The sequence below is a fragment of the Hirundo rustica genome, chromosome 1 (assembly GCF_015227805.2).
Source record: "Hirundo rustica isolate bHirRus1 chromosome 1, bHirRus1.pri.v3, whole genome shotgun sequence".
NCBI lineage: Eukaryota > Metazoa > Chordata > Aves > Passeriformes > Hirundinidae > Hirundo > Hirundo rustica.
In genome coordinates, this window is record NC_053450.1 from 40215916 (window position 1) to 40240705 (window position 24790).

The following is a 24790-nucleotide window of genomic DNA, read 5'->3' on the forward strand; positions in this document are numbered from 1 at the left end:
CACTGATAATGATCCGCCGCCTCCAGCCCCCCGGGCAGCCGTCTCACGGGACAAGGGTTAACGGGACGACTGAGGCTTGCTACTACCTCCGCCGTTCCCGGGCAGACAGACACCATCTCCCCGTGAAAGCGAGACTGTTCCGGTCCGCGAAAGCTCTGCGCCTTCCCGGTCCCCGGCGCTGGGCAGCCGGTTGCCGTCGGGGCTGTTCCCTTCCCGCCCGCGCACCGGGTGCGGAGCAGGGCGGCCGCAGGAGCCGCCTTGCTGGAGCCAGCGGACCCGGGGGCGCTGGGGACGGCAGACGGGATCAGCGGGCTTGGCTGTGGCGCCCGGAGGCTTTGCTCGCCCTGCGCCCCCGAGACTCCCACGCCGGTGCCGGCTGAAGGCACGTGGCTTCCCTGGCGCGGGGAGGAGGAGGAGGAGGAGGAGAGGGAAGGGGTGGACGCGGCCCGGGAGCGGTACTCACGGCGCCGAGAAGCTCGGGGGCAGCGCGGGGCTGCGGCGGCGCGGCTCCGTGGCACGCCGGGCATCTCCGGCGCTCCGGGGGGAGGCGGCTGGGCGGCGGCGGGGCCGGGGCGGGGGCCGGCGGCGGCTCAGCCCAGCGGCCCCGCAGCAGCGCGGCGAGCGGGCAGCGGGCGGGAGCCCCGCTCCCGGCCAGCAGCGCCGCCAAGCCCGCGGGACAGAAGCGGGGCTCCGGGGCGTCTCGACGGGGCGCCGAGACGAAGCGCGGGCAAGGCCGGCGGGCAGGGAGCTGCGGCCGCAGGAAGGGGCTGGAGAGCAGAGCTGACAGAGAGGCGAGGGGCCTGGCAGGCCTCGGAGTCTGCGGCGAGCGGGGGAGGTGTGGGAGCGGAGGGACGGGACGGGAAGAGAGAGAGAGAAAGAGAGAAACACAAAGTGAGCATCACCGAGGCGACTGGCGGGGGCCCAGCACACCCAGCAGAGCCCCGCAGTGCTAAGATGAGGGTTGGAGCGGTGGCAGCCGTGAAGCCGTGAAGCCACACCCTGCTGCCCTCGCAACCCGCCCTTGCTCTGTCTTTTTAACTTTTCTAAGCCGGTCCTTCAGACGAGGGCTGGAGGACAGCTCTTGTACCCTGCCAGTGCCCATCGGGGTTCGGGGCTGGCCATAGTTCCAGAGGAGCACGGGGACGAATTTGGCCGTTTACAACCTACACTCAAAGAGCACCCCCCAAAAAAATCCCCACGCGAAAAAGCCAACCGCAGACGGCGGACGGAGCTGCGGCGGGGAGCGGAACAGAGCCATTGCCGCCCGGACCTGGCCAGGGTCCTGAACCTGGCCCGCCGCGGCCGGGTAGCTCGGCGGGCCCGCCCGGACCTGCGGGCGCCAGGGTAGCGGGACCTTGCCCTTCCTTGCTGAATTCCACTATCCTGCAGAGAAGGAGCCACCCTGATGGAGCATGGGCCCTGAGCAGGAACGGACGAAAATCACCGCTCTGCTTCCCTTTTCTCTAGCACTGATTTCTACCTGTTTTTTTTTTGGAGGGGTTCATTATTTCATCAAGGTTTAGCCCATCCCAAAACATTGTCCCTATTTCTGGCCTACAGCCAGACATCAAAGAGGAGTCTACACAGTGTGAAGGAAGCCCTTCCCACAGTGATGGTGCTGCCCTTGAAGGCCAAACGCACTGCTACAGCAATGGGAGAGGAGAACTCGGCTGTGGTGCCATTGATGCCAGGGAAGGTGCTTGTTAGAGCTGAAAAGCGGCCATTCCTACACAGAAGGAGAGCTTGCTGTTGCTTAGCAGCAGAGAGTTCCCCTATGTCTGTTTGGAGAGGTGAACTACGGCAGAAGCTGGACAATGTTCCCAGGAGAGCAGAAAAAATAGAAAGGTTGATTCCCACCCCACAACCCCACTCAGTATTCCTCCTGGCCAGTGGCAAAGAGCTCTTCTGCAAATCTCTGCCCTTTTGGTTGTGGCAGAAAGCATAGAACTGATGTTGAACAGATTTCTGAGCCAAACTACAATTGCCAAGGGCCAGACAGGACCTGTGGAGATATTATAGGTTTGACAAGTAGGATTAAATGACACTGCTTCGTTCCTTGGCAGAGAAAAAAGAACAAAGTCTCTGTAAGTGTACTGAGGTGGTTGTTTATGTGGCTTAAGACCAAGCTCAAAACACTTGTTAACACCACTGGCCTTGGAATTCAGCTCTATTAGGACAGGCAGTCATTTCTCAGACTGGTGAGTAAATGTGACTCCCCTAAGGTCTCTCTAGACTACGGTCCCAGGTGGCATCCTAAATTTTAGCAGGAATGCTTGATCAAGTTTGGGTTTAAAGTGCTGGCAGAGTGTAACCCATTTGGAAGGCGTGCTCTTGCTCCGGCATCCTTTCCTTTAGTCTCGGGAGAGTAATGATCTGTTGCTCCTGCCCATGGCAGGGGGTTTGGAATGAGATGATCTTTAAGGTCCCTTCCAACCCAAACCATTCTATGGTTCTAGCTAACACCTTATTAAAGAAGGCTGTATTATTTTATTTATTTTTTTTTTTTAATTCATGATGTATAGTGATGGCATATTATATAAAAATATAGTATTTATGCTCCCTAGTATAAATGGTGTTAAATAAACAAAGTCACCTAAGTTAACTATCTTCCAGTGGTTGGGGTTTGTAGGAAACTCTGTTTCGCTCTGTAGGCAGGTACTTCTGCATCACTGCATGTGTAAACAACCACATCCTGAAACAGCTGAATGGTGTGGAGGCATAAAGACCTCACAAAATTGTTAACGCAGTCATCTTCTCCTTTCTCCCTGAATGATGGATGCAGGCTGATGTCCAGCTGCATGAGACAGAACTGCATAAACAAGGGCTTGCACTTTGATGAAATGGGGTTTAGAGTTGAGAGAGCTGAGAGACACAGACTGGAACCCTTTCTCTCTCTAAAGGAATATGAGCATGCATTTCTCATGCATGAAAGAAAATTCCCTCAGTCATCAGAGTAGCTTGCTCTGCATGTGTCTCTGTGACCTTACTCTCAGTCCCCTCTACTGCTCTACTATGCTCAGGTTAATTCAACTTCACTGGGACAGAGAGAAAGCAAAATGTCAACCTAGCAAGGTATGGGAGCATTTGACCTTGCACTTATTTCTGTTTCAAAAGATAACTTACGGAAAATTGAGAGCTCACATGTGAGCTGTGTATTTAATATAATTATCCCATCTACTGGCACCTTTTTTTCTCTGTGACATACAAAGCAAATAATAAATCCAGAGATCTGATTTCAATATTGATATTATCTACATATAAGCATTAGAAAACCCACCTCAACCCTTTACTTGATTTTTCTGACTATTTCACATTAGATGCATAAATTCTTGATAAACTTTTTGGAGGAAATTCTATCCAGCATGCAGTAGTTTTCTTTTATTCTAAATCAGAAAGGAATGGTTTTATATGATGGTACCTTTGCCATTTAATATTGTCCCTTTGGATGTTTCTTAGACTACACCCTCCCTCTTTCTGCGAACTCATCCAGTTAACACATTTTCCTTATTTTACCTTTGTGGAAATGAAGAAATCTGTTACGGCTTTTTATTTGTTTTAATTTTTAGTGAAAACTTGGATAGCACCTTTCTCTTTTTTTCGTTTGTTCTCACAGCTCAGAAGAGGTGATAAGAAAGACAATACAGAACATGTATCTGTATTTTACTAACATTGTATTCCAACATTCTTGCAGTCACACATCAGTGGGTGACAGAATGCATGTATCTGCTCTTTTGGGGCCTGTTTTGCCTTTAAGGTGTGAGGGCTGACTGCTGGTCTCATACCTGAGCTTCTGTTCCCTGCCCAAGGAGAGGTCATACCCGTTTGTATGGCAGCTTTTGTGTTCTAATCTATTTCAGTGTTTGCCGCTCCCTTAAATTGTTAAAAAGACAGTTTCTAGACCATTGAATGGAGCTGATTCATAGTGAATTAGGGAGCAATTCAAACAGGGAGTTAGAAGCCATTTTTCACCTTTTTCATTGACATTAACGTGCACTTGTTACAAATCATTTTGAAGACTGATAGGCTTTTCTGGGAAAGGAGATATTTTCAGAAGGAGAATGAGTTTCCAGGGACTTCAGCTGAGCTTCAATTTTCTTTATGCATCAGTAGTATTATAGTATTTACTTTCCCTTACCCCTTAATAAAAATTAAAAATGTAAAAAGAAAAATAAAATAAAAGATGCATTTAAATAAGCATATTTTGAAATGAACATAATACCAGTGATATTATGGGAAGCAGCTTTGCTGAACTTTTAAATACTTACATTTTTTCAACATCACTTTCTTACAGGCATAAGCCACATTTCTTTATGGACCTACCAGTAGTTGGTTTCAAGTAGGAAATATAGGTTCAGTTTTCATGGGAAGAAGAGTAAACTGGTGTCTTCAAACATGTAAGACCAGCCATAGAGTAGCATGGTCCCACAGAGCATTAACTAAGTTGTCCTGTGCGCAGGGATAATATGTTAATTAATATTTATTTAATTTTTCATCAACAAAATAATATTTAATTATTCATTAGCATCAATAGTGATGTGTTAATTAATCAGTAGAATATATTTTGTGTAAGCCAAAGTTGAAAGTCCCACTGTCATGTCATTCATGCAGACACAGGGTGTCTCAGCCTTTTGCTGGAGGATTATGTTTCCTCAAGATCTGATGTTGAAACCTGTGATTGTATTACATTAGGGCTTGAAATGTAATCAGAATGGTTAGACTTGATTTATATCTCAGTGCAGGCAGAATTTTTTTTGCAGCTGGTGGCTCTGCTTAGTGCTTTGATAATTATTTCATCACTGTAAGGTCATTTTCTATGGTGATGTATTTTCTTGGGGTTGTCCAGTCCCATATGTATGTTCTGACAAACCCCTCAGCTTCAGCATTTATATCAGTGTCTGCTCCAAAGCTGCAGGAAGGCTCCACTGTCTCCACTCACAACTGTTTCTTTTCCACTCCTACATATCACATCTTTATTACTTGTAAGGCAGAGGAAACTTAAAGTGAAACAACATTTGAGATGGAATTCAATATTAGAGATAAGGATATGTTCTCCAGTAACAGCACTGAATGCCGGGTTTCAGAGCATCAGAGTCAGCTCCGTGATGGCTCTACTCCTCATTCTGGCCCAGTCCAGCTGATGGCTGCAGGCTCTGTGGGGTTTGTGAGCCCTTGGACAGTGCTCTGTGCTTAAAGTCCTTGGCGATGCAGAATTTCTGGCAGATTTACAGACTACACAGGAAGGTGGTGGCTTGGGAAGAGAAGGTCTAACTAGAAACTGGTGTGTGATGCACACACACAAAATGAAATCTTTGCTGAAGTGCAAATGTGCAAAGAAACTCTGTCATTCATTTAATTTGTCATGTTTGGCAAATTGAATCTTCACTATATTCTCTAATCCGCTCACTTGATGTATGATATTAAATAATTAAAAATATGATGCCAACTACATTTTGTTTTAAGCCATGAGGTCAGCATACGTCTTTAATTCTATCCTATATTCCGCCCCCCACCCCCCCCTTACTATTTGGAACCATTGAAAATCCTTACAGGTCAGGCTTGATTTAAAAACAAAAATCTCTTCCATCACGACCATGTTCTGTTGGTGTATGTGCCAGTGACATGATAGACCCTGTGGTAAATCTCTGGTCAAAATGTTGATCAGAAAAAAATCTGCTTCTACATACAAAAATTGTGAGTTTCCAGACGATGGAGGGAGCGGCTCAGGGACGCTCATTACAAGCTTCCAGAAGGTGTCACTCTGCCCCTACAATTTGAACAGGGAACTTCAGCATTCAAGGATTCGTGCCAAAGCATTATTCCTCCTTGTCCTATTAGGACTCCTCTTCTCTGCCCCTATGGAAATTAAGTGATCGACGGGAGAATAATATTTCTCTTTTTTCATGATAGGAAAAGTGAAAATATCTTCATAGCATCACTGTCACTCAAGAGGTACCTATACAACCATTAGCTGCAGAAGTATCTCTGATATTCTTTCTGGGTCATGCATAACCTAATTATTACACAGCATCCTTACCACAAGTGCTTGCAAGGTAATAAATACAGTTAAATTAAGGAAGAAATCAAAACTGCCACGAATGCAATTTTTAGGTCTTATAGAGCAGTTTGTAGTTATGTTCCAGAGCTGATTCAGACAGGAAGATTAACAGGGTAATTTGCAACCAGTGTTCCTGAACAGATCAAGGTTTCAGAGCCTTTGAGTAGTTCAAAGTGAGTCTGAAAGCCTGATTGCACAGTGTGGCTGCACAGTAACATTCCAGCTTGACAAGATTCCTGAGGAAGACACTGTGATTTCTGTCATTAATTTTCATCAGGTTTTGGACCTTATAAAATATGGATCAATTGGAAAATTATGCAGCCACGTTAAAAGCTTGATGGGACAAAATATAATCCACTTGGAGGACTGGTGTTGGAGAACATGAAAGGAGAAATACACTACAATTCCTTTGAAAAAGAAGAACAAAAGAATAAAGAGCAGGCAATGAGAGACTGCTGAAGAGTATGAGGTTAAAGGGCAGTATCAAGGAGAATGTTGCAGGCTGGTGCTGCATGAGAAGAAAACTGTATTTGTCTCATTGCAAACTAGATTGAACTGGTGACCAGGAATATTTATGCAACATCTTAAAAAGACATATAAATGATGAGAAGAAAAGGAGCTGATTTGATAAGAATGACAGTGTGAACATATTTTGAAAAAGGGAAAATTTCAGGTGTTATCTACCCCAGTGTACTGATTTATCAGTGGTACCAAACAAATACTCTTTTAAAGAGGTCAGATTATCGCTGTTATTTAAAAGTGAGTATCCCTGTGGAAGTGAGTAGAAAGGCTTGGAGTTTCCTTGAAGAATCTCTAACAAACCTTTATTTCAGAGATGCCTTATGTGATTTTGCCCCTATAGGAGTATCTGCCTAGATTAGAGAGACTGTAATTACAGACAGCCAAAGTCACTGGCTGAATGTTGTGCTTGCTTTAGGCTTGAAGCAGCATAACAAATGGTATCAGTTCCCAGGTCTCCCTTGACACTGCAGATACCGAGTTACGAGTTAAAGACAGAGGATCTCAAGTAGACAAAGAAATAAAGAACCAACCAAACAAAAACCCAACTAACAAGCCAATAAAAACAACAACAAAAAACCAACTCAGAGTTACCGAGCTTTTGGGGAAGGTGCTTCATGTGTTCCTGTGAAACCACATTTCTCCTGTTGGATGTACAGAGAGACTGACCCTCCATTCAGCAGGCTGGGCTTTTCCTATGGCCACTCCAGGGCTGTCTATCATGTTTCCCTGCACTGCACTTTGCTCTGGATTCTAGAATTGTCCCAAGAGAGGGAGAACAGCACTACAGATGGATTGAATTTTGGACACTCTTATTTTTGTATCCCACCTTTGGGCATCACTGTTCGAATCAACTCACAGACAAGGCCACACTGGAGGCTTGTTTCTGTCCATTACCCTACTGCTTTGAAAGACATGTTCTCCTGGGCAGACAACATATCTCTTCCAACCCCCTTCCTGCACTTCATTTCAAATGTAACTCCTGACCAAACACAAAAAAGACAAAGACAAAGACAAAGTGAGACTGAAATTGTCATGTCTGCAATAGCCTAATATTTTCCTCTGTTCTGCAACAACTCTAACTTATTTCTCCTGATGATTTGGAAAGGTTGATAAGAACCTGTCTAAAGTGTGCCTGTTTGGAGCCCAGAGGGATAAATAAGAAAGCATAGTTTCTTTATGAGTCTGAAACAAAGTTATAACGAGAGCGTGCCACTCTTTTCCAGGTAAACCATTCAGTATGATGCTATTCTTTTACTGAAATTAAGTGCATGCATTTATCTGTGCAGAGTCTGTATGAACAATCAGAAAGACTGGTCTGTCATCAAAATAACAACCATTTTTCAGAATCAAACATTTCAGTGAACATTAGGTTATGCTAGTTGGAAGAAATGTCCTTGTCTTTTAAGGGCTGTGAATCACTGCGTCAGTCTTATGTCCGGAAAATTATTCCACGCAAAGCCATTCAGAAGATCTGGATGTAGACTGAGAAACACTGTTTAACCCTCTTATTGAGTGCCTATATTCAAATATAAATGTTATAGAAGTTCCGTGCATTACCATGCAGAATTCTGGGTACTGTAAATCAGTAAATGGAGCAAGAATTTGCAAATGAGAAGACGGGACAAGGGGTCAGAGAGGAGCAACTCAGCAGTTTCTCCAGCACAGTCTGAGTACCTCTGCAAATCTGAGCATGAGTTCCAAGTACCAAAAGGCACAAAGGGTGTAAGTGCCAAAGCTCATCTGGGATACTAAACTACAGCATTAGCAAAGAATCCCTAAAAGGAGATTTTCTTCGCCAAAGACAACTGTCTCTCCTAAGAATCCATGTGTTTGAACAAATTGGTTTGGTAATAAAAAGAGCATGGATTTTTACAAAATTAAGCACTGCAATGCAAGAAAAAATAATGCTTTAAAATATTATAATCTGCCTCTCATAATAAATTGTTATACAGTTCAAGAACAAATAATTTTTCCTATTTTGATCTAAGCCTGACCCACCGTTTTTACTCTTTACTTGATTATTCTCAAAGGAAACAGTGAAGTCGACAGAACAGTAACAACTGTTTTCTTCTTTATTTAGTCCTAAAGTAAATCACACAAAATGTCACAGGAAAAATCACAGCTACTTCCTGAAATGAAGCTGTGTTCACAACTGGAACCAAATAAACAACAAAACAAACCTGAGCCTTTCCCCTTTTTCTGTAAGAGTTCCTCAGCATAGACCTGACTTCTCTAGGCTCCTGAAAAAAAATTTCATCCTCTTGCGGGAGTAATTAAGTGCTTGTTACAGCGATCCAGAAAAAATGACATGACATTTTGTGAGACAGTCAGCTGCTACTTGGCAGGCATCACTGGGCAGCTCCTGATTTATTTTAGCCTGTTCTTACCTTTAACAGTTGATACGGTATTTTAGGTTAGATTTATTTTGAGAATGACACTAAAAGTATAATACTGAAGGCAATTAGCCTCTGGAGCTGTTTCCAACCACATATGGTAGTAGAATAAATATCTATTAAGGTTAAAGATCACAGCATCTAATTTCCTGAAAGTTTTGGAGTCAGCATTAGGACAGGGAGGGGCTTTGGGAAAGGCCAAGCCTTCTGAGACATCCAGAACTGTCAGTAAGCTGGCACAGGTGGCTGCAAGCCAGCCTTGACCAGTTCATCTGCTCACAGATCCTTGCCATTTCCCAAGCGCTAACCCTCAGCCCATGTTTTGGATGAGTCTGATGGAAAAATAATGTTCTGCCTGTCTCACTTTTAAATTTTAATGCTTGTGAAGAACTATACAATTACTTACGCTGCACCTAAACAAGGTGTTTTCATCCCCCATGTGGCCTCTGGGAGAAGAGTGATGGTCCCTCCCTTGCATTTCTTGCCTTGGCATGGCTTTGGTTTTGACCTTCTCAGAAAGATGCACCTAACTGTCATCTGGCTATGTGGAGCTGGGCTTTAAAATTAAGATATTTGTGATAGGATTCTAATCTCTTTTCTGATTGGTTGAAGCTGGTTTATGTAAATTATTTGCTTTATGCAAATAAATGGGAATAAAAAACTGTCCTGTTATTGCACAGAAGGGGCCAGAAATGTAAGACTAAGTATTAGAAGGCTTGAAATAAACATTATTTTCCTGCAAAAATTTGATTTTTTTTTTCTCTTTGACATTTTTGTGGAAAGAAATTACTGTGAAAAAGCACGTGTGGAAATCATGATTTTTGTGCCTTTGCTCCAGTCATGAGAAATGCATCTCAGGTAGCATGCATTGTATACAAACAGGCAAGGAGAACACGAAGATTACTCTTCATGCTCATGGTATATACAAGAAGTAATGAATTTAAATAGCAGGCAGGCATATTTAGGCTGATCCTAGCAGCAAAAGTCAGATGACACTTTCAAACTCCCACCCAGAACTACCTTGGATAATCTTATATCATAGAATGAACTGGGTTCAAAGAGACCTTAAAAATCATCTTTCCAACTCCCCACACCCTATGAACCCACGTCTTCTGGTAGACCAAGTTTCTTAGAGCTCCATCCAGCCTGGCCTTGAACACTTCCAGGATGGGGCATCCACAGCTTCTCTGGGCAACCTGTTCCAGTGCCTCACCACCCTCACACTAAAGAATTTATTTTTTGTATCTAATCTAAACCTACTCTCTTTCAGTTTCAAGCCATTTCCCCTTGTCCTGTCACTCCATGGTCTCGTAAAAAGTCTCTCTCCAGTTTTCTTGTGGGCCTCTTTTAGGTCCTGAAAGGGGAAGTCAGCACTAAGATCTCCCTGGAACCCTCTTTTCTCCAGGCAGAACAACCGCAACTCTCTTTGCCTGTCTTGAGAGGAGAGCTGTTTCAGCCCTCTGGTGACCATGATACTGCACCCCATATCATTCTCCTGGTGTCCTCCAGTGGAAGCATTTGCTAATCTGGTATTTCAGGATTCCTCTGGCACCCAGAAATCCCTGAGAAATATGGGCTGAAAAACCTGTACACCAATTCCTCTTTCAATTAGAAATAAGGTGTATTGGAAATAAATCAGAGTACAATGGGAATGCTCTGCTCGGGTGATCTCTAACACATCATGGCACTGAGGCTGAACTGCAAGTCAGAGCAACACCAATTGCATTATGCTGGGCTGCTGATGTAGAAAGGCACATCATTTTAATTATGTATTTTACTGGAAGTCATTTGCTTCCATCAAATTTGAGTGTGAGATGTATATCAGGGAGTAAAGGTAAATTCTTTCTGACTCCAGACACCCAACTGGATGCCTTTTTAAGTAGGTCTCTCTGGTCTTCCAGAGAAATGTTGCTTTTCTCAGTGCCCTTTATCTAAATTGTTAATTCTTGCCAGGGAAAGGATATAGTAAATTAATGTATTTGTAAATCTGAAGTTCCCCTATCTCAAATGAGTTGATTTAGATTTAGACTGAGTAGGTAATTTATTAATCAGCATGACATTTTGTTCCACTTAAAGAAGGTCATTGCATATTAATAAAAACAATCTCTGTAATTCAGGTCAGTCTAGGACTGTTTTGCTGAAAAATTTCCAGAACTAGTGTAAAAGCACTTTGCCTTCTGGTTTTCATATTCATGAAATTCTTTCTGACAGTAATACCTTAATCAGCCCAGGAATCTGCATTTTGCACATTTCAAAGGTGCACATGTGAAAAGGAAGCTTTAGGACTATTTCAATAGTAAAATATGTAAATCACTAAATTAGAAAAGCACATTATTGCAAATTAGTAAAAATTATCTACGAGGATTAGAAAATTTGCACAGCATTAATATGCAAGTAATCTACCCATTAATGGGTAGTACATTATTATTTTGACAACTTTTACAAAAGAATGCCCTATGATTGCTGTCTATGCAGCTATTATTGGCTCGTAGACAATGCTGAGCAATACAGCCAACTATTCTCAGAAAAGTGTTTTTAGATATTAAAAAAAAAAAAGAATTTATGAATTAAAAATATTATTATGCCATGTAATTACAGAACAGTTTTAAAAGAAAGACTCTTTGAAGAGCTCTTTGTTTCACAGGATAGCTGAGATTGGAAGGGGGGCCCTGCATATTGCCTAGTTCTTTCTCCTACTCAGGCTTCCGAGATCTGTGCTGAGCAGGGTTTGGATTCCTCTGGGGATGGAGACTTCAAAGCCTCTCTAGGCAACCTGTCCCCCTACCCTCACAGTAAAAAGAACAGTTCTTGCTTAAGCCACATTCATGTGTTATTACTTTCATGCATAATGCTAAGTATTAAAAGATAATGTTTTAAAAGGAGTTCTATTTAATGGTTTGAGCACCTGGAGCAGACTAGTATACTATGGGCACCTGGGAGAGATATATAGGAAGAAAACCCCAAACCAAATATGAAAGGTCTCTGCAAGGCTGTGCAGGGGTAGCCAGCAAATAGTGAAAATGAGTCTCATGCTCTGAGAGAAGCTAAGCCAGGGGCTCACTGCACGTCTTTCAAGGCTAGGTCTGCTGAAGGGTGCCCCATTCACAGCACACTGTGCTCCTCCACTGCTCTCAGCAGGATTCACAGAGCTGAACTGGCCTCTACTGGCCAACTGTTCCCTGTTCATATACTGGGCACAACACCCCATGGTATGGATTGCCAGTTTGGGTCAGTTCTCCTGGGCCTGCTCACTCTCAGTTTTTGTGCATCCGCTCACCAACAGAATACAGCCAATGGAAAAGTCCTTGACTTGGGACAAATGGTGCTTAGCAACACCTAAAACTTCACTTTGTCAGTAATGTTAGTCTCACACTGAATCCAAAACAGCTCTGTACCAGCCTCTTGGAAGAAAATTAAGTTTATGCCAGCTGAAACAAAGACAACACTGCAGGTCTCATAGGGGTTGATAGAGTCTGTAAAAATGTGCAGGAGCAGCCCTTTCTTAACTAGTGAAAGCACCTCAGGGTCAGGATATAATAGTGTTATAAAGGATACATGTCCAGAAAACAAAATTAACCAACAGAGATATAATGTTCTCCCGCTTGTCCTAGAAATAACTTTGCTTACCTTTAAAACTTAGTGCATATAATTTTACTTTATTATCTTAACCTATAACTATTTGGGAAAATACCCACTCTTTTCCCTATTAACAGTATACTGTATCATCAAAGAAGTTGTCAGTATGACTAGTTGCTCATAACTTGGTGGTCCTAAATGCCCCATAATACTATTATATCTCTCCCAGAATTCTGTCTCCCTTTGAAATCTTGCTCCTGAATAAAACAGAGCATGAAACACGTCTCAAATTTTATATCTGCTGTCTGTTTTGGCACAGACAAAGAATGCTGCCTATATCTGAAAGCGGTTCAATCCCTAGCCATAGAGTTTGCATCCTCTGCCCATCTCAAATATAAGAGATAGTATGGGACTGTTTAATTGTTTCAGCCTGTTTAACTATGTACAAGACCTGTTCAGAAGAACCATATTCTTGGTATAAGTTACTGCTTAGTTTGTTCACAACACCCTCTGACAATCACAAGCTTTCAGACACAAAAATGCTACCATGACTAAGTATGAAAAACATACTGCAACAAATAAACCTTCCTGACATGAAAATGTACTTGGTTGGGGTTATATTGACTGAAAAGGGGGAGCATATTTACCAATACCAGGACTTTTCCTGCTCTTAAAAAAGATAGACAATACCTGACTTCAGAGGGACTGTTAAGAGTAATAGCATATAATGACTGACAGCACTCATCAGCTGAAGACACTGGAGTACTTGGATAAAAGCAGTACAATTATTCAACTGGCATGTCTTCCCTAGCAAATAAAAACTTCTATGAATTTTGACCTTTCTGGACTTTTTTGTGAATGGATTCCTACTTTATCAAAGAAATTATGAGTCACACCAGTTGCCAGTAATTTAGGTGATTTTAGGTGACTATGCCATAAGTGACTTTCACATAAGTGACTTTCACATTACAAGCTGTTCATTGAATAACATTTGACATCTTCAGGCTGAAAAGATTCCTGCAGAGCTGCAATCAACTAGTTGAAGATAAAGAATGCCGTACTTCCCTGGGGCTGCTCCTTCAGACAGCATGCTTGAGGCCATTTCCATTTCTGCCTGGCCTGTTGCTGCAGCCTTCTTGTTAGAGAGTGGAAATGAGCCAAGACAGACTTCTTGTACATCACAGCATTAGAAGGGTCCTGGTTTAATCCTCTTTACAGCTCAGCCATCCTGACTCCAACTCTTGACCGACTCCGCAGCAAGCTCCTACTGTAGGTTTCTCTTGCAGCCTCTGACCGCTGGTTATTTCCTGCTAAACTGTGACTGCATGTATGTTTGCAGACTCTGACTGCAGGCTTTCACCTAGCTAGACTGTGACTGCAGGTTCCAACAACAGGCTCTAACTGCAGACCCAGACTGCCCGTACAACAGTGATTCTCTCTGCCCAGGATCCTTCTGCTTCATGATCCTCTCATTCCCTCTTCCTCAAGGCTCCTCTTCCTTCATGATTCCCTCTCACCAGCTAAGCCACCCCCTCCCTTTTCTCACACTTACCTTTATTGGATATAGCTGTGACTCAGCAGGGGTGAGGCTGTACTGGGCAATTAACACAGCTGTTACTTGTCAGGGAGGAGGTCACCTCTATTCCCTTCTCCTACATTGTCCCTCACACAGAATCTAAATGGATAGGACCTGGCAAGCAGAAAAGCCATGCCGGTGTAACCAGGTATCACGGTGCCTCAGCCTACAGGTTATTGTTTAAGGAGGATTAATACTTGCTCTCTGCACCTCCTCGGCACACACCTTAACGCTATGCCTTTCTTCACCTCTCTGCTCCACGCCCTGCAGAGGAAAGAAAGCCCTTACAGGTGAGGCAAATGTCAGCAGAATCTGGAAAGGATTCTGCTTCAATCCCTCATAAGAACAGGGCTGCTCTCTCACAGGAGGTGAGCTGGAAGCAAAGGGATCCCACATCCCACCCGCCCTGCTTGAGCAGGGCAAACTATACATAGAGACAAATTCAAGAAAGATCCAAATCACAAAACAATATCACAGCAAGGTAGAAGTCAGCTCCTCAGATCAGATTTACAATCAGGTCCCACAGCCATGAGACAAGCCCACACTGACAGGTGACAGCCAAGGTTGAGCCAGGAAGTCAGTCCAGGGTGGGAGGCTCCACTACATGGCTGTCACTTGACTGGAGACCATCACTCCTTCAGGCTCAGCTCAAGGGAACAGGCCCTGTGGGCTAAACTTAAACAGAGCTGCTGGATCCATGGGTGAGGGTGGAGGCCCCAGCTGAGGCTGCTCAGGGCCATGAACATTTATTAATGCCCTCAGAGCCCTGGCACTGCTTTCCTATCTGCACTTGCCCAGTCACTTCCCAACCTGTAGGTGTATTATTCATGTAAACCCAACCAAATCTGGAGACTCTATGCTTAGAAGCCACTGTTATGTTATAAAAGTGAAACAGGATCTATCCAGGTGCAATCTGGACATGAACTAAAACGTGGCAGCTCTCTGAGGAACATTCTCCTGTGAGGAAAGGATAGCAATGAGCTCTGTGGAACAGGAATTTGGCAAAATTTTGTCCATAGGGGAAAAAAAACCAAACCCCTGTGATATATTTGAAATCTTGCACTATCTCCCTATGTAATGTTTTCTGGGGTGTTTTATTTTGTTTACTTGCAAAAAGCTCCTTGGGAGCACACAAGAATGTGTCTGTGTTAGCTAAGAAAGTTAAGAAAGTCCTTGTATCTTTGTGTTGATTGTGGTAAAAAACAGTTTATTCACTTATGCTTTTTAACACTTTTATAAATCAAGCTGCAAACATGCCAGAGAGAAAGGCTTTTTAAGCAATGCAAATGGAAACAAACAATTCGTTGAGTTAATTTAAATGTCATGAAGAGAATTTAAAAGGCCTTTAAGCTCTGCCTACCACTTTTTAAAAACATTTCTCTTGTAATTCAGCTTCTCTTTGAAAATGCATTCAAGCATAAATAAACCAAATTCAAGTGTTCTGTTAAAATATTTAGGTTTTTTGGTGGTGTTTTTTTGTTTGTTTGTTTGTTTTTTTTTAATTGAAAAGTTTATTTGATCATCTTCTGGCTTTTTTACTCTTTGGCATGTTGAGTTAGATTCCAGCTTGCTCTCAGAAACAGCCACCAGTCACACTGAGAAGTATCAAATCTGAAATCTCACCTAAAGTGGAAGGGAACACGGGAATTAATGACGACTGTGGAATCAGTCTGATCAAGGACCCTGTCAGTCACACAAATTAGAGGTCTAAGAACATAATCTCTCAATAGCAACCAGTATAACATATAGAACTGTTTTACTAAAAGAACCTGAGCTTTCTGTACACTTCAATACCTCTAGGAATTATTAAACAAATAGGAAAGTTTTAATGTGATCTCCTCTATCCTAGAAGTGCAAGTAACAAACTGGTCTTGAACCTTACAAACTACAAGTTATTTTCTTAAATGCTACTAGGAAATCAGGTAAACCCTTCATGCTGTGGTTCCCTTTTGGTTTCCTCCCATGTAAAGTAAAGTAAAGTAGAGGCAACTCCCTCCTATAAAGTAAAGCCTGCAGTTAATTTTAGTTCCCCAGTCTTAGGGCTGGACACATTTCTAGAAGGATAAGTTTTCTAACCTCCTACCACTAACACAACCCTTGTAGACTCATTAGCTACCAGTAACATTGCTTACATTACCTATGTGAAAGCATCATTTGCTGATATGGTCTATGAAGTTTTGGAGACGTGTTCCCCCTGAGAATGTAGCCTCATACCTGAGCTTCCACATCACAGCAATTTCAAGACAGCTGATCTCAGGAACTGGTTAGAGAGCATCTCCTAGGCAGACCCTGCAGGCTGTCTGTGCTACCAGGGAGAAGAGCCACAGCAGTAGAGCTGCAGCATTTAGAAACAAAAGCATTAAATAAAGTTAATGGGACAGATAGCAAGCAGGAGATGGGAAGCTGGCAGCACTGCAGTTAAAGGAACTGTGGACAGTAGCTGGCTCTGAACCTTCCAGTGGCATTTATGTGCCTTTATAGATAAATCCTTTGCAGAACACAGAAATAATAAGTTATCCTCTGTGAGGTCACTGACTCAGTCCTGTGCACCATGATCTCAGAGACTCAGGGCCAAACCAAAAATTCAGGTGATATCCCCAAAAGCAATCAGCAAGCTGAAGGGAACAATTCACCTGGAGTGAATTAAAGGATGGCTAAATGAGAAATGACTGAGGAGATGAGTTACTAAGATCCCAGTGTCTGGCTTTCAGAAACTATGACTGTCAGTGGTTAACTTCAGGGGCCATTGGGCCTATGACAAAACCCCTTATGCCTTCAAGACGGTCAAGAAGTCCCCAGGCTCATGTGCCAGATGGACAGAAAACAGGACAAAATTACATGAAATTCTGAACAGAGTGTACTTTGTTCATTATCAGGAACAGTTTTCTGATAGCAGCAAACCAGGCTGAGCACTTCCTCTCAGCAAAAGCAATGAAAGTAATTTAGGATTTCTGATGAGTGCATTGCAATAATCCAAATGAAATGGCCTCTTAGAAATGGATATACTTTGGCTAAGGAAATGGGATGGAGAGATCAATTCTAACTTTAACTTGAATATTGGTAAGGCAGACATGGAATTGGGAATGGCTTCTTCCCCTGTCTTAGGTTTCACCAACCCTGCCAACAAACTCAACTGGTTGCCTTAGCCCCTCTCTATGCTAGCTTTAAGTCTGAAAAAAGCCAACCTTTGTGGTTCCAGGAGCGCAGGACTTTGCTAATCACATTAATTTCCCTGGTGCACTACTTTTGCCCCAAAGCTTTAATAAGATACAGTTTCTCTTGCATTTGTCTCTCTTGCTGTGCTGCACAGGAGCATGCATAAATAAATAAATAGTATCACTTCACCCCTTAGGCAGCTTTCTGGCTTGTGACAAAATCTAGAAGATATGTGACTGCTGTTTTTAATTAAGGAATACTCTACAGGTTCACTAAAAGGGATTTACTGTAACTCCTTAGTAGACTTCAGTGTTATGCACTTTGATTTCTTTGACATATCATCTTTTGTGAACTATCAATAATCTGACACAGTATCAGTAAAAACTGCAGAACTCTTCAGTGTCTAAACACCACGAAGCAACTTATTTTCCCTCACCTTTTTAGCAACAGATTAGCCTCATAAAATATGAATAATTTTTGTTAGATGGATGTGTTTATTATATTCTTTGAAAGCAGACACTTAGTGGGAAGGCGGATCACCACTTCCTTTGTCACGGTGGTTGCACCATGCTGAGGAACAGGGGGCAAGGATGAGGCTCAGGAAAAAGGAAAACTACATGAATAGTGATGTCTTAGTGATAAACAGCCTATGACTATTATTCATGACATTAATATTTTCTTTCTTCACTTTTCCAGATCCACCATTTCACTCCCTCCTACAGGTCATTTGGATAACTAATCCTGCATTTTTTTCTTACCTTGAAAATCCACTGTGCAGCTTTAATATCTGCTTCATCTTCATTTTGGAGGTTCTCCTTTGCTTGACAGTTGTCTGCATGATAGCTGTGAGTCCTGAAGTAGAGCACAACTTGCCTCCACATCGAGAAATAAAAAGGCTGTTCCTGAATCAAATTTTACAATGGACTCTCTTGGAAAAGCACCACTTATATTTAATGATGAAACTAAACCAAATCCCAGACATTGGACTGAATGACAACAACATAAAGATTGCTTCTCCTTACACTGATGGACAAATGTCCAGGCCTCTCGCAGCTTTCCAGTTCTTCCTGCAGTCTCCGCAGTTCTGGAGACAAACAGGATTATCTGCCCTCAGATATCTGCAGTGTCTCATCCCTTCAGCATGTGCCAGCTTAGAGATTAGATTTACAACTTTGTAGGTTTTAGTAAATTGCAAAGGAGAAAGACAGGCATAGAGTGATTGAACATGCCAGAGACACAAGCTGTAACAATCATGAGACACTTTTTACCACCTCAGAGTGAATATATTTCCTTTACAACTCGAAGCAGGCAGCACCAAATGGAGATGTCTGTCTTAGGTCAGTGGTACCTGCCAATCACATGTTTTTCCTCATTGGCTGAACAGATGGCTAATCCTTGCAGCGCCAGTGAAAACAGCACATGAGCCGCAGCCGTGTCTCAGGATAGAGACACACTAAATATAAGGGCTAAGGCTCCTGGTAATAAATAGATTATTTCTCCCAGCTGTATAGAGGGCTGTCAGGTTTCTGCCAATGTTCACTTGCTATTGTTTACATCCTTTTTCAAGATGAAAAATATGTCTAACCCAACAATTGTTTTCTACAAATATCGTTACCATTCAAGATGGCTCAACTGCAGTTTCTTCAGAGGGCATTAGAGCAAAAGTTTATTGAAAGACAAGCTCTTTTATACAGTATTTTGGTACAATGAATATTATTGGTTGTTTCAGACCAATGCCTCTTAATAAACATCTTTGCAAGTAAGCAAATTGGTTAGAACAGCTAGTGAGAGATTAGAAATTGTTTGGAATGATTTCTCCCGGTTCCTCCAAAGCAATCCCTGGGAAAGTCTGTCTGACTTACTTTCTCACAAGTTGCCTGATGCCTAAGAAATTCCTCTTTGACCACTGTCAGTTCCCACATACCAAGAGTCCAAAGTTGTGACAATTCAGCATTGCAGATACGAGGTAGATATAACACACCTGCCCACACAGCATCTCCTGTGAGAAGAGCTGCCTTGGTCACATTTCTGTCCTCTTTTCAGAGAAATCCAATAAATGCTGAGGAGAAAAACTAAGAACAATGAGGTTTGATGAGGTAAAATGCACTAGAAGTCATCATACAGTAAACTCGGTTACAGAAAGCTGTAGCATAAGCTTCTGTATTAAGTTGACTTTGTCAGAGTTGCTGAGGCTTTTCCTAAGCTGAGGCTTAGGGAAACAACTTTGTTTTTTTCTGTCCTCTAGCCAGGCTTACCATCAGCAGCACTGGGTAGCTCAGCAGTTCCTTTTTTCTCCAAAAAGCTACTGTTCCTGTTCTGACCACCTTTTTCTGAGAGGATGAAGTTAGAGGATGTATTGTTGTGTTTTTTGTGTTTTTTGTGGTTTTTTTTTTATTTTTTTTTTATTTATTTTTTATTTTTTTTTTTTTTTTTATTTAACCCAGAGGTGAGATTTATTTCACCTGGTACTGCAGCAATTTCTGAAAAAAGAGCACTTCTACACTTCCAGGTGTGGACCCCCTTGTAGAGACAAAAGCTATTGGCACAAAGCAACAGAGACTGATGATAAAAGGAGGAGATGCTGCAGGCTCGAAGAGTGACTGGAGACCCTTCAGCTTTCAATGGAGAAGGAAATGTACATGAGAAAGAGACACGTGTCCCTACTCCCTAAAGTAATACACTCTACTATGTTAAACCCAGATGCATTATTTCTCAAGGCTACAGACAGTCCTGCACTGGACATTCTGTTCCTGTTTTTGCATAGCACTTCCCTTCCAATTTTTTGACATTACAGCATTGTTCCATTATACTAGGGGGAAAAACAGAAGATGTATTTATTACAATAACATGTTAGTTTATATTTCTTTCAAAAGGACCGCTCCTGTTGCAGATAAATTTTGTGTGTTTTCTTCACTGAACCTTAATTTCAAAGAGGTGGTAGAGCAATCTGAAGGTTGCCTCTTATAACAAACACACAACCGTGGCATATTAGCTTTGCCAGATCCTTTGAGCCAGAATCTGATTAATTTAAAAGAAAAATGATCCAAGTGATCTATGATTATCAAAGGATCTATGGCCTAGGAGTCTGATAAGTCTGTATTGTCTGCAGGAAGCAGGTGTTACTTGTCAAAAAGTAACATTACTCATAAAAGAATGTTTTCCCACCATGACGCACAGAATAAAATGAAGATAGAATAAGAGGAGAAAACAGACACAGATTAAGCAGTAAATTCCAGTTCATGATGGGCCAATCTTGCTATAATTTCTCAGATATATAATTCATTCATACATCTAATGAAGTACTCCGCATCTTCTCATACTGAGAAATCACTTCTGTTACCATGCAAGGAGGCCTCTTCAATGAGGTCTCTTCAACCCTCCACAATTAGGAAGGAGAGAAAAAAAAATTACTTTAACATTTTGTGAATCAGAGAAGTGTGGTCACTTTCCTAACCTTCTAAGCATGTTTTACTTGGATAAATTTTCAAAGCATTTTCTTCTACATGTGTTAAATACTTGAGCAGACATGCAGGAGCCAGTTGATGTACGGAATGCTGAAAGGTTAAACAGCAGGTGTGCAAAGCACTTCTGTAATTTGGAGAATATGTGATCGACAATGATACATTGTTCTTATTAGAAAAAAGAAAGGAGAACAGAAAAACACTCTCACGACCCAGCTGTCTGTAGTTTTAGTGTGAGGATGACTCATCTGCGTTAATTTTCAGTATTAAACTATTGAGTATTCTTATTCTTTGTGATCCAGGAAACTGATGACTTTTAGTCCTGCATGCTGATGTGCTTTTCACTTTTCACTCTGTTTCACACATCAATAAAGTCATCTAAACATAGCAACTTCAAGTGAAGCCGCACTGCCAGAAGTTAATGGACAAGCACTGACGTGACCAAAAATAGCTAAATGAGAATTGTTTTGCACACCTGACTCCTAAAGGATAGATGCTTGCCAAAAAATAGGCACACAGCACTTTTACAGTCACTACCTTTAGCAACATCCAGAGAATCAACCAGCACAAATAACCTCTTCTAGAGTTCCAAATGTGACTTAATATCTGGTTGACATATTCTACGTTGATTTCTAAAAAGCCATGGGATGCTCCAAGCTGATGGCACAGGATGGGTTTGTACTGGTTGCTGACAATTGCCTTTTGCTGTCATAGTGGTGACAAGCACACAAGACAGGCTCCTCTAATAACAGTACAATTCTTTCCTTTCTCAAAGCTTTCCCTTGCAATGCAATGAAGTTCCTTCACACAGAGAGTGCCTCATGGGACTCACACTGGTGAAAATTCTCAGATGTGCCCAAGTGTTTGAAGATGGGGGATAAGAGCACATCTTGGTAGCTTACCCACCCCCCTCTGACAAGGTGGTTCATAATTCCGCTGTGCACTTGTCAAAGGAGTAACAACGTCACCAGCAAAGTTACACTATTCACCTCCTTTCTCATACATTTCTGAGTGTGCTGAACACAGACTCCATCCAGATGCTTTTTGCACTCTGTTGACAACCCCTCTGTATTATGAAAGCTGCTAATTTCTTCCTACCCTCTGCTGTATGTATCTCATTCGAGAGTTATGAATCAATGGCCAGACTTTCCCTCTTAACCCAGGAGAGTTGTTGGATGGAGTACCACAGCTTACACACCCTGTCTGTACACATGAAGAACCCTTCAGGAAGAGGTGTGAGACATGACTGTCCCTTACAGAGCTATAGTAATTTTGTGTTAATGTTTTGCCTTTATGCCATTGCATGGCATGGAAAAATACGTAAATTAAGTGTATCTGTATACAGGTATATTCAAGAAGAATATATTGTTTGTAATCTTTAACATGACACATGGGGTTCACTACTTTGATTCCTCTGCTAGAGATTCTATTACCTTGCCTGGCACAGTTGCCATGCTTACTCTCATAGTTCCTTAAATAATCCCTGGAATATGTGTTTAAAAAAAAAAAAAAAAAAAAAAATTATCACGACCACAATTATTATTATTTTTCCCCTCTACCTTTTGCTAACTCAGTAGATGCTTACTTTCAACCAGTATGCCTCACTCCAAGGTTACAGAAAAGTTACAGGGAAGTATTTTTTACTGTAGCCTCTCAACAGCCTGGGAAATGAATAGTAAAGCCAGAGTCTGAAATTTTTGATGAAATCAACATGCCAAATCAGACCTTTTAAAATATTTTTTCTACAGACAAATGACTATGTTGTTGTAGTAAAAAAATTTTGACTGCAAATAGCAATCCACCTTCTTTTAACCAGACTTCAGGCTGAATGGATGGTGATCTTGCAGGTGGAGGAATTAGGCAAAAAAAAAAAAAAAAAAAAAAAAAAAAATTACTCTGCTATTAAAACAAACAAACAAACAAACAAATAAACCCACCCCACTGATGACCTGATACATATTCTGAACAAGAGATCACATTGGGCACCAAACTGAAACCATGAAGTTCTTATTTTCTCCTTACAGTAAGGTACTGAAACAATATTGGAAGCAGGTACCAGAAGTGAGAGAACCATGATCCTGTGTATACCTGTACACAGGTTCAGACAGAGTACTGTGGTACTCTTGGGTTAAGCCAGAAGTATGCTAAGGGCTGGGAGAAATATGCTGGGCAAAAAAGACTACAGCACTTTGGATGATTTCTTTGAAACAGGTGATTCCTGGCAGAAGAAATGGCTTTGCATGTCTAGGCAAGAATTCAGGGCATTACCCTGCTAGACATAGGGGCACATGGTGAGGAGCAACTTTGTTTGTGTCTTAAAACTGGCAGCTGGAAATACACATTAGAAGGGGCTGATCCAGTTTCCAAGGGCTTACCTAAACTATTGGACTGAGCTTGGAAGGGTGAAGATGGAAGGATACCATACTTGGCCTAGGTAAGAGAATGTACATACTCTTCAGTGTTTTCACTGCTGGGGCAGTTTGGGGCTTGGGCCGAAGTATCATTGCAGACAACTGAGGCAGTTTCATGGAAGCAAAGCCTGATGTGCTGAATGGTAGCTTGTAGGATCACTGCACAGGCCTTTGAAGACTTGTTGTAGTTTAACCCCAGCTGGCAACTAAGCACCATCCTGCTGCTTGCTCAGTTTACCCCATGGAATGGAGAGAAATGGAAGAGTAAAAGTGAGAAAACTCATGGTTTGTGGTAAAGACAGATTAATAGGGAAAGCAAAAGCTGCTCATGCAAGCTAAGCAAAACAAGGAATTAACCATTTCTCTTTGGCACAGAGGTGTTCAGTCATCCCCAGGAAAGTCGAGTTCCATCATGCATAACAGGTACTTGGGAAGACAAACACCATCACCCCAAATATATCCCCTCATTTCATCTTCCCCCAGCTCTATATGCTGAGCATTATGCCATATGGTGTGGGATATCCCCTTGGTCAGCTGGGGTCACTTGGCTGTGTCTTGTCCAAACCCCTTGTGCACCCCCAGCCTTCTCCCTGGTGGGCTGGAGGGAGGAGCAGAAGAGGCCTTGGTGCTGTGCAAGCCCTGCTCAGCAGTAATGACAACTCCCCTGTTTTCAGAACAAATCAAAACATAGCCTCATTCAAGTCACGGTAAAAAAACCTAATTCAATCCCAGCCAAAACCATCACATGCCCTCATTATGCAAATTGCATGTAAAAAGCTTCAAGCCTTGTTCTGTTTATCTTGCAAGACCTTTGCCTTTGGTTTCTCTATAAAATGGGTAGAGCCATATGTATCATCATTGGTAACATGATTTGAAACAACTGTGGAAAAGGTGAATATCTTTATTCCAGATGCCCGATACTGGACACAAAAGGAATGGCAAGTGAGACATGGCATAAACAGGCAGAGCAGAAGCAGGAAATACTGAATGCCACAGGACAGAAGTTACAAGCACTCTTTTAAAAGGGGAACTGGTTAAAATAAGGCCAAGATCTAACTGTCAGCTATGAAGCAAAAATCAGATTCAAATGAACTTTCAAAGTAACAGATTTTTCAGAATTGTGCGGAGATTTCTATGCTAGAGATCAGGAGCTGTGCCAGCATTTCTTATCACTGTGAGTAAGCAATGTGCAAGGACAAAAATTTGTTAGATTAAACTTCCAAGTCCCACATGTTTGGTAATCCATGGAATCACATTAATGGATGTACTTATTACAGACTAGATGACACAGAGTGGGCACAGGGCTTAGGGAGCTTTTTTCTGATGAAGCATAAAGGCATGCAAATGCTGTTACTTGGACTGTACCTGGGATTTATACTTGTGTTATGAAGAAACTAACAGGTTTTTTTTTTTTTTTTTTGGTGGTATGAAGGAAGGCCCATTTTAAAAGAAAAATTCTATGGAAAAAGTATAAATCAGTGGTGCAGTGACAACTGTCCTGGAGTTAAAACCCCCCTTATTGAGATACTGGCCAGGCATAATTTAAAGAACAGTGCATCCTCTAAATGGAAAACACAGAGACCCTAGAAAAAATTAGGTTAGCAGCAGACCAGCTCTAAGCCAGCTCTGCATTGGCTGTC

At 42.1% G+C, this 24790-nt stretch overlaps 1 protein-coding gene across 2 annotated transcripts in view; it reads right to left on the bottom strand.

The window, feature by feature from the left end:
• The window catches only part of RGS20 (regulator of G protein signaling 20), a 35397-nt gene extending 17001 nt beyond the window's left edge, over window positions 1–18396 (bottom strand). The window contains exons 1-2 of one of the 2 annotated variants that reach the window (XM_040076418.2): window positions 18037–18396; window positions 14320–14322 (exon numbers count right to left, since the gene is read on the bottom strand). In XM_040076418.2, the coding sequence (XP_039932352.1) occupies window positions 14320–14322; window positions 18037–18159 (126 nt within the window). In that variant the 5' untranslated portion in view covers window positions 18160–18396. Of the gene's footprint in view, window positions 1–463; window positions 526–14319; window positions 14323–18036 lie in introns of those variants that run through there. The other variant, XM_040074862.2, reaches the window with a different exon arrangement.
• Between the last annotated feature and the right edge of the window lie 6394 nt (window positions 18397–24790).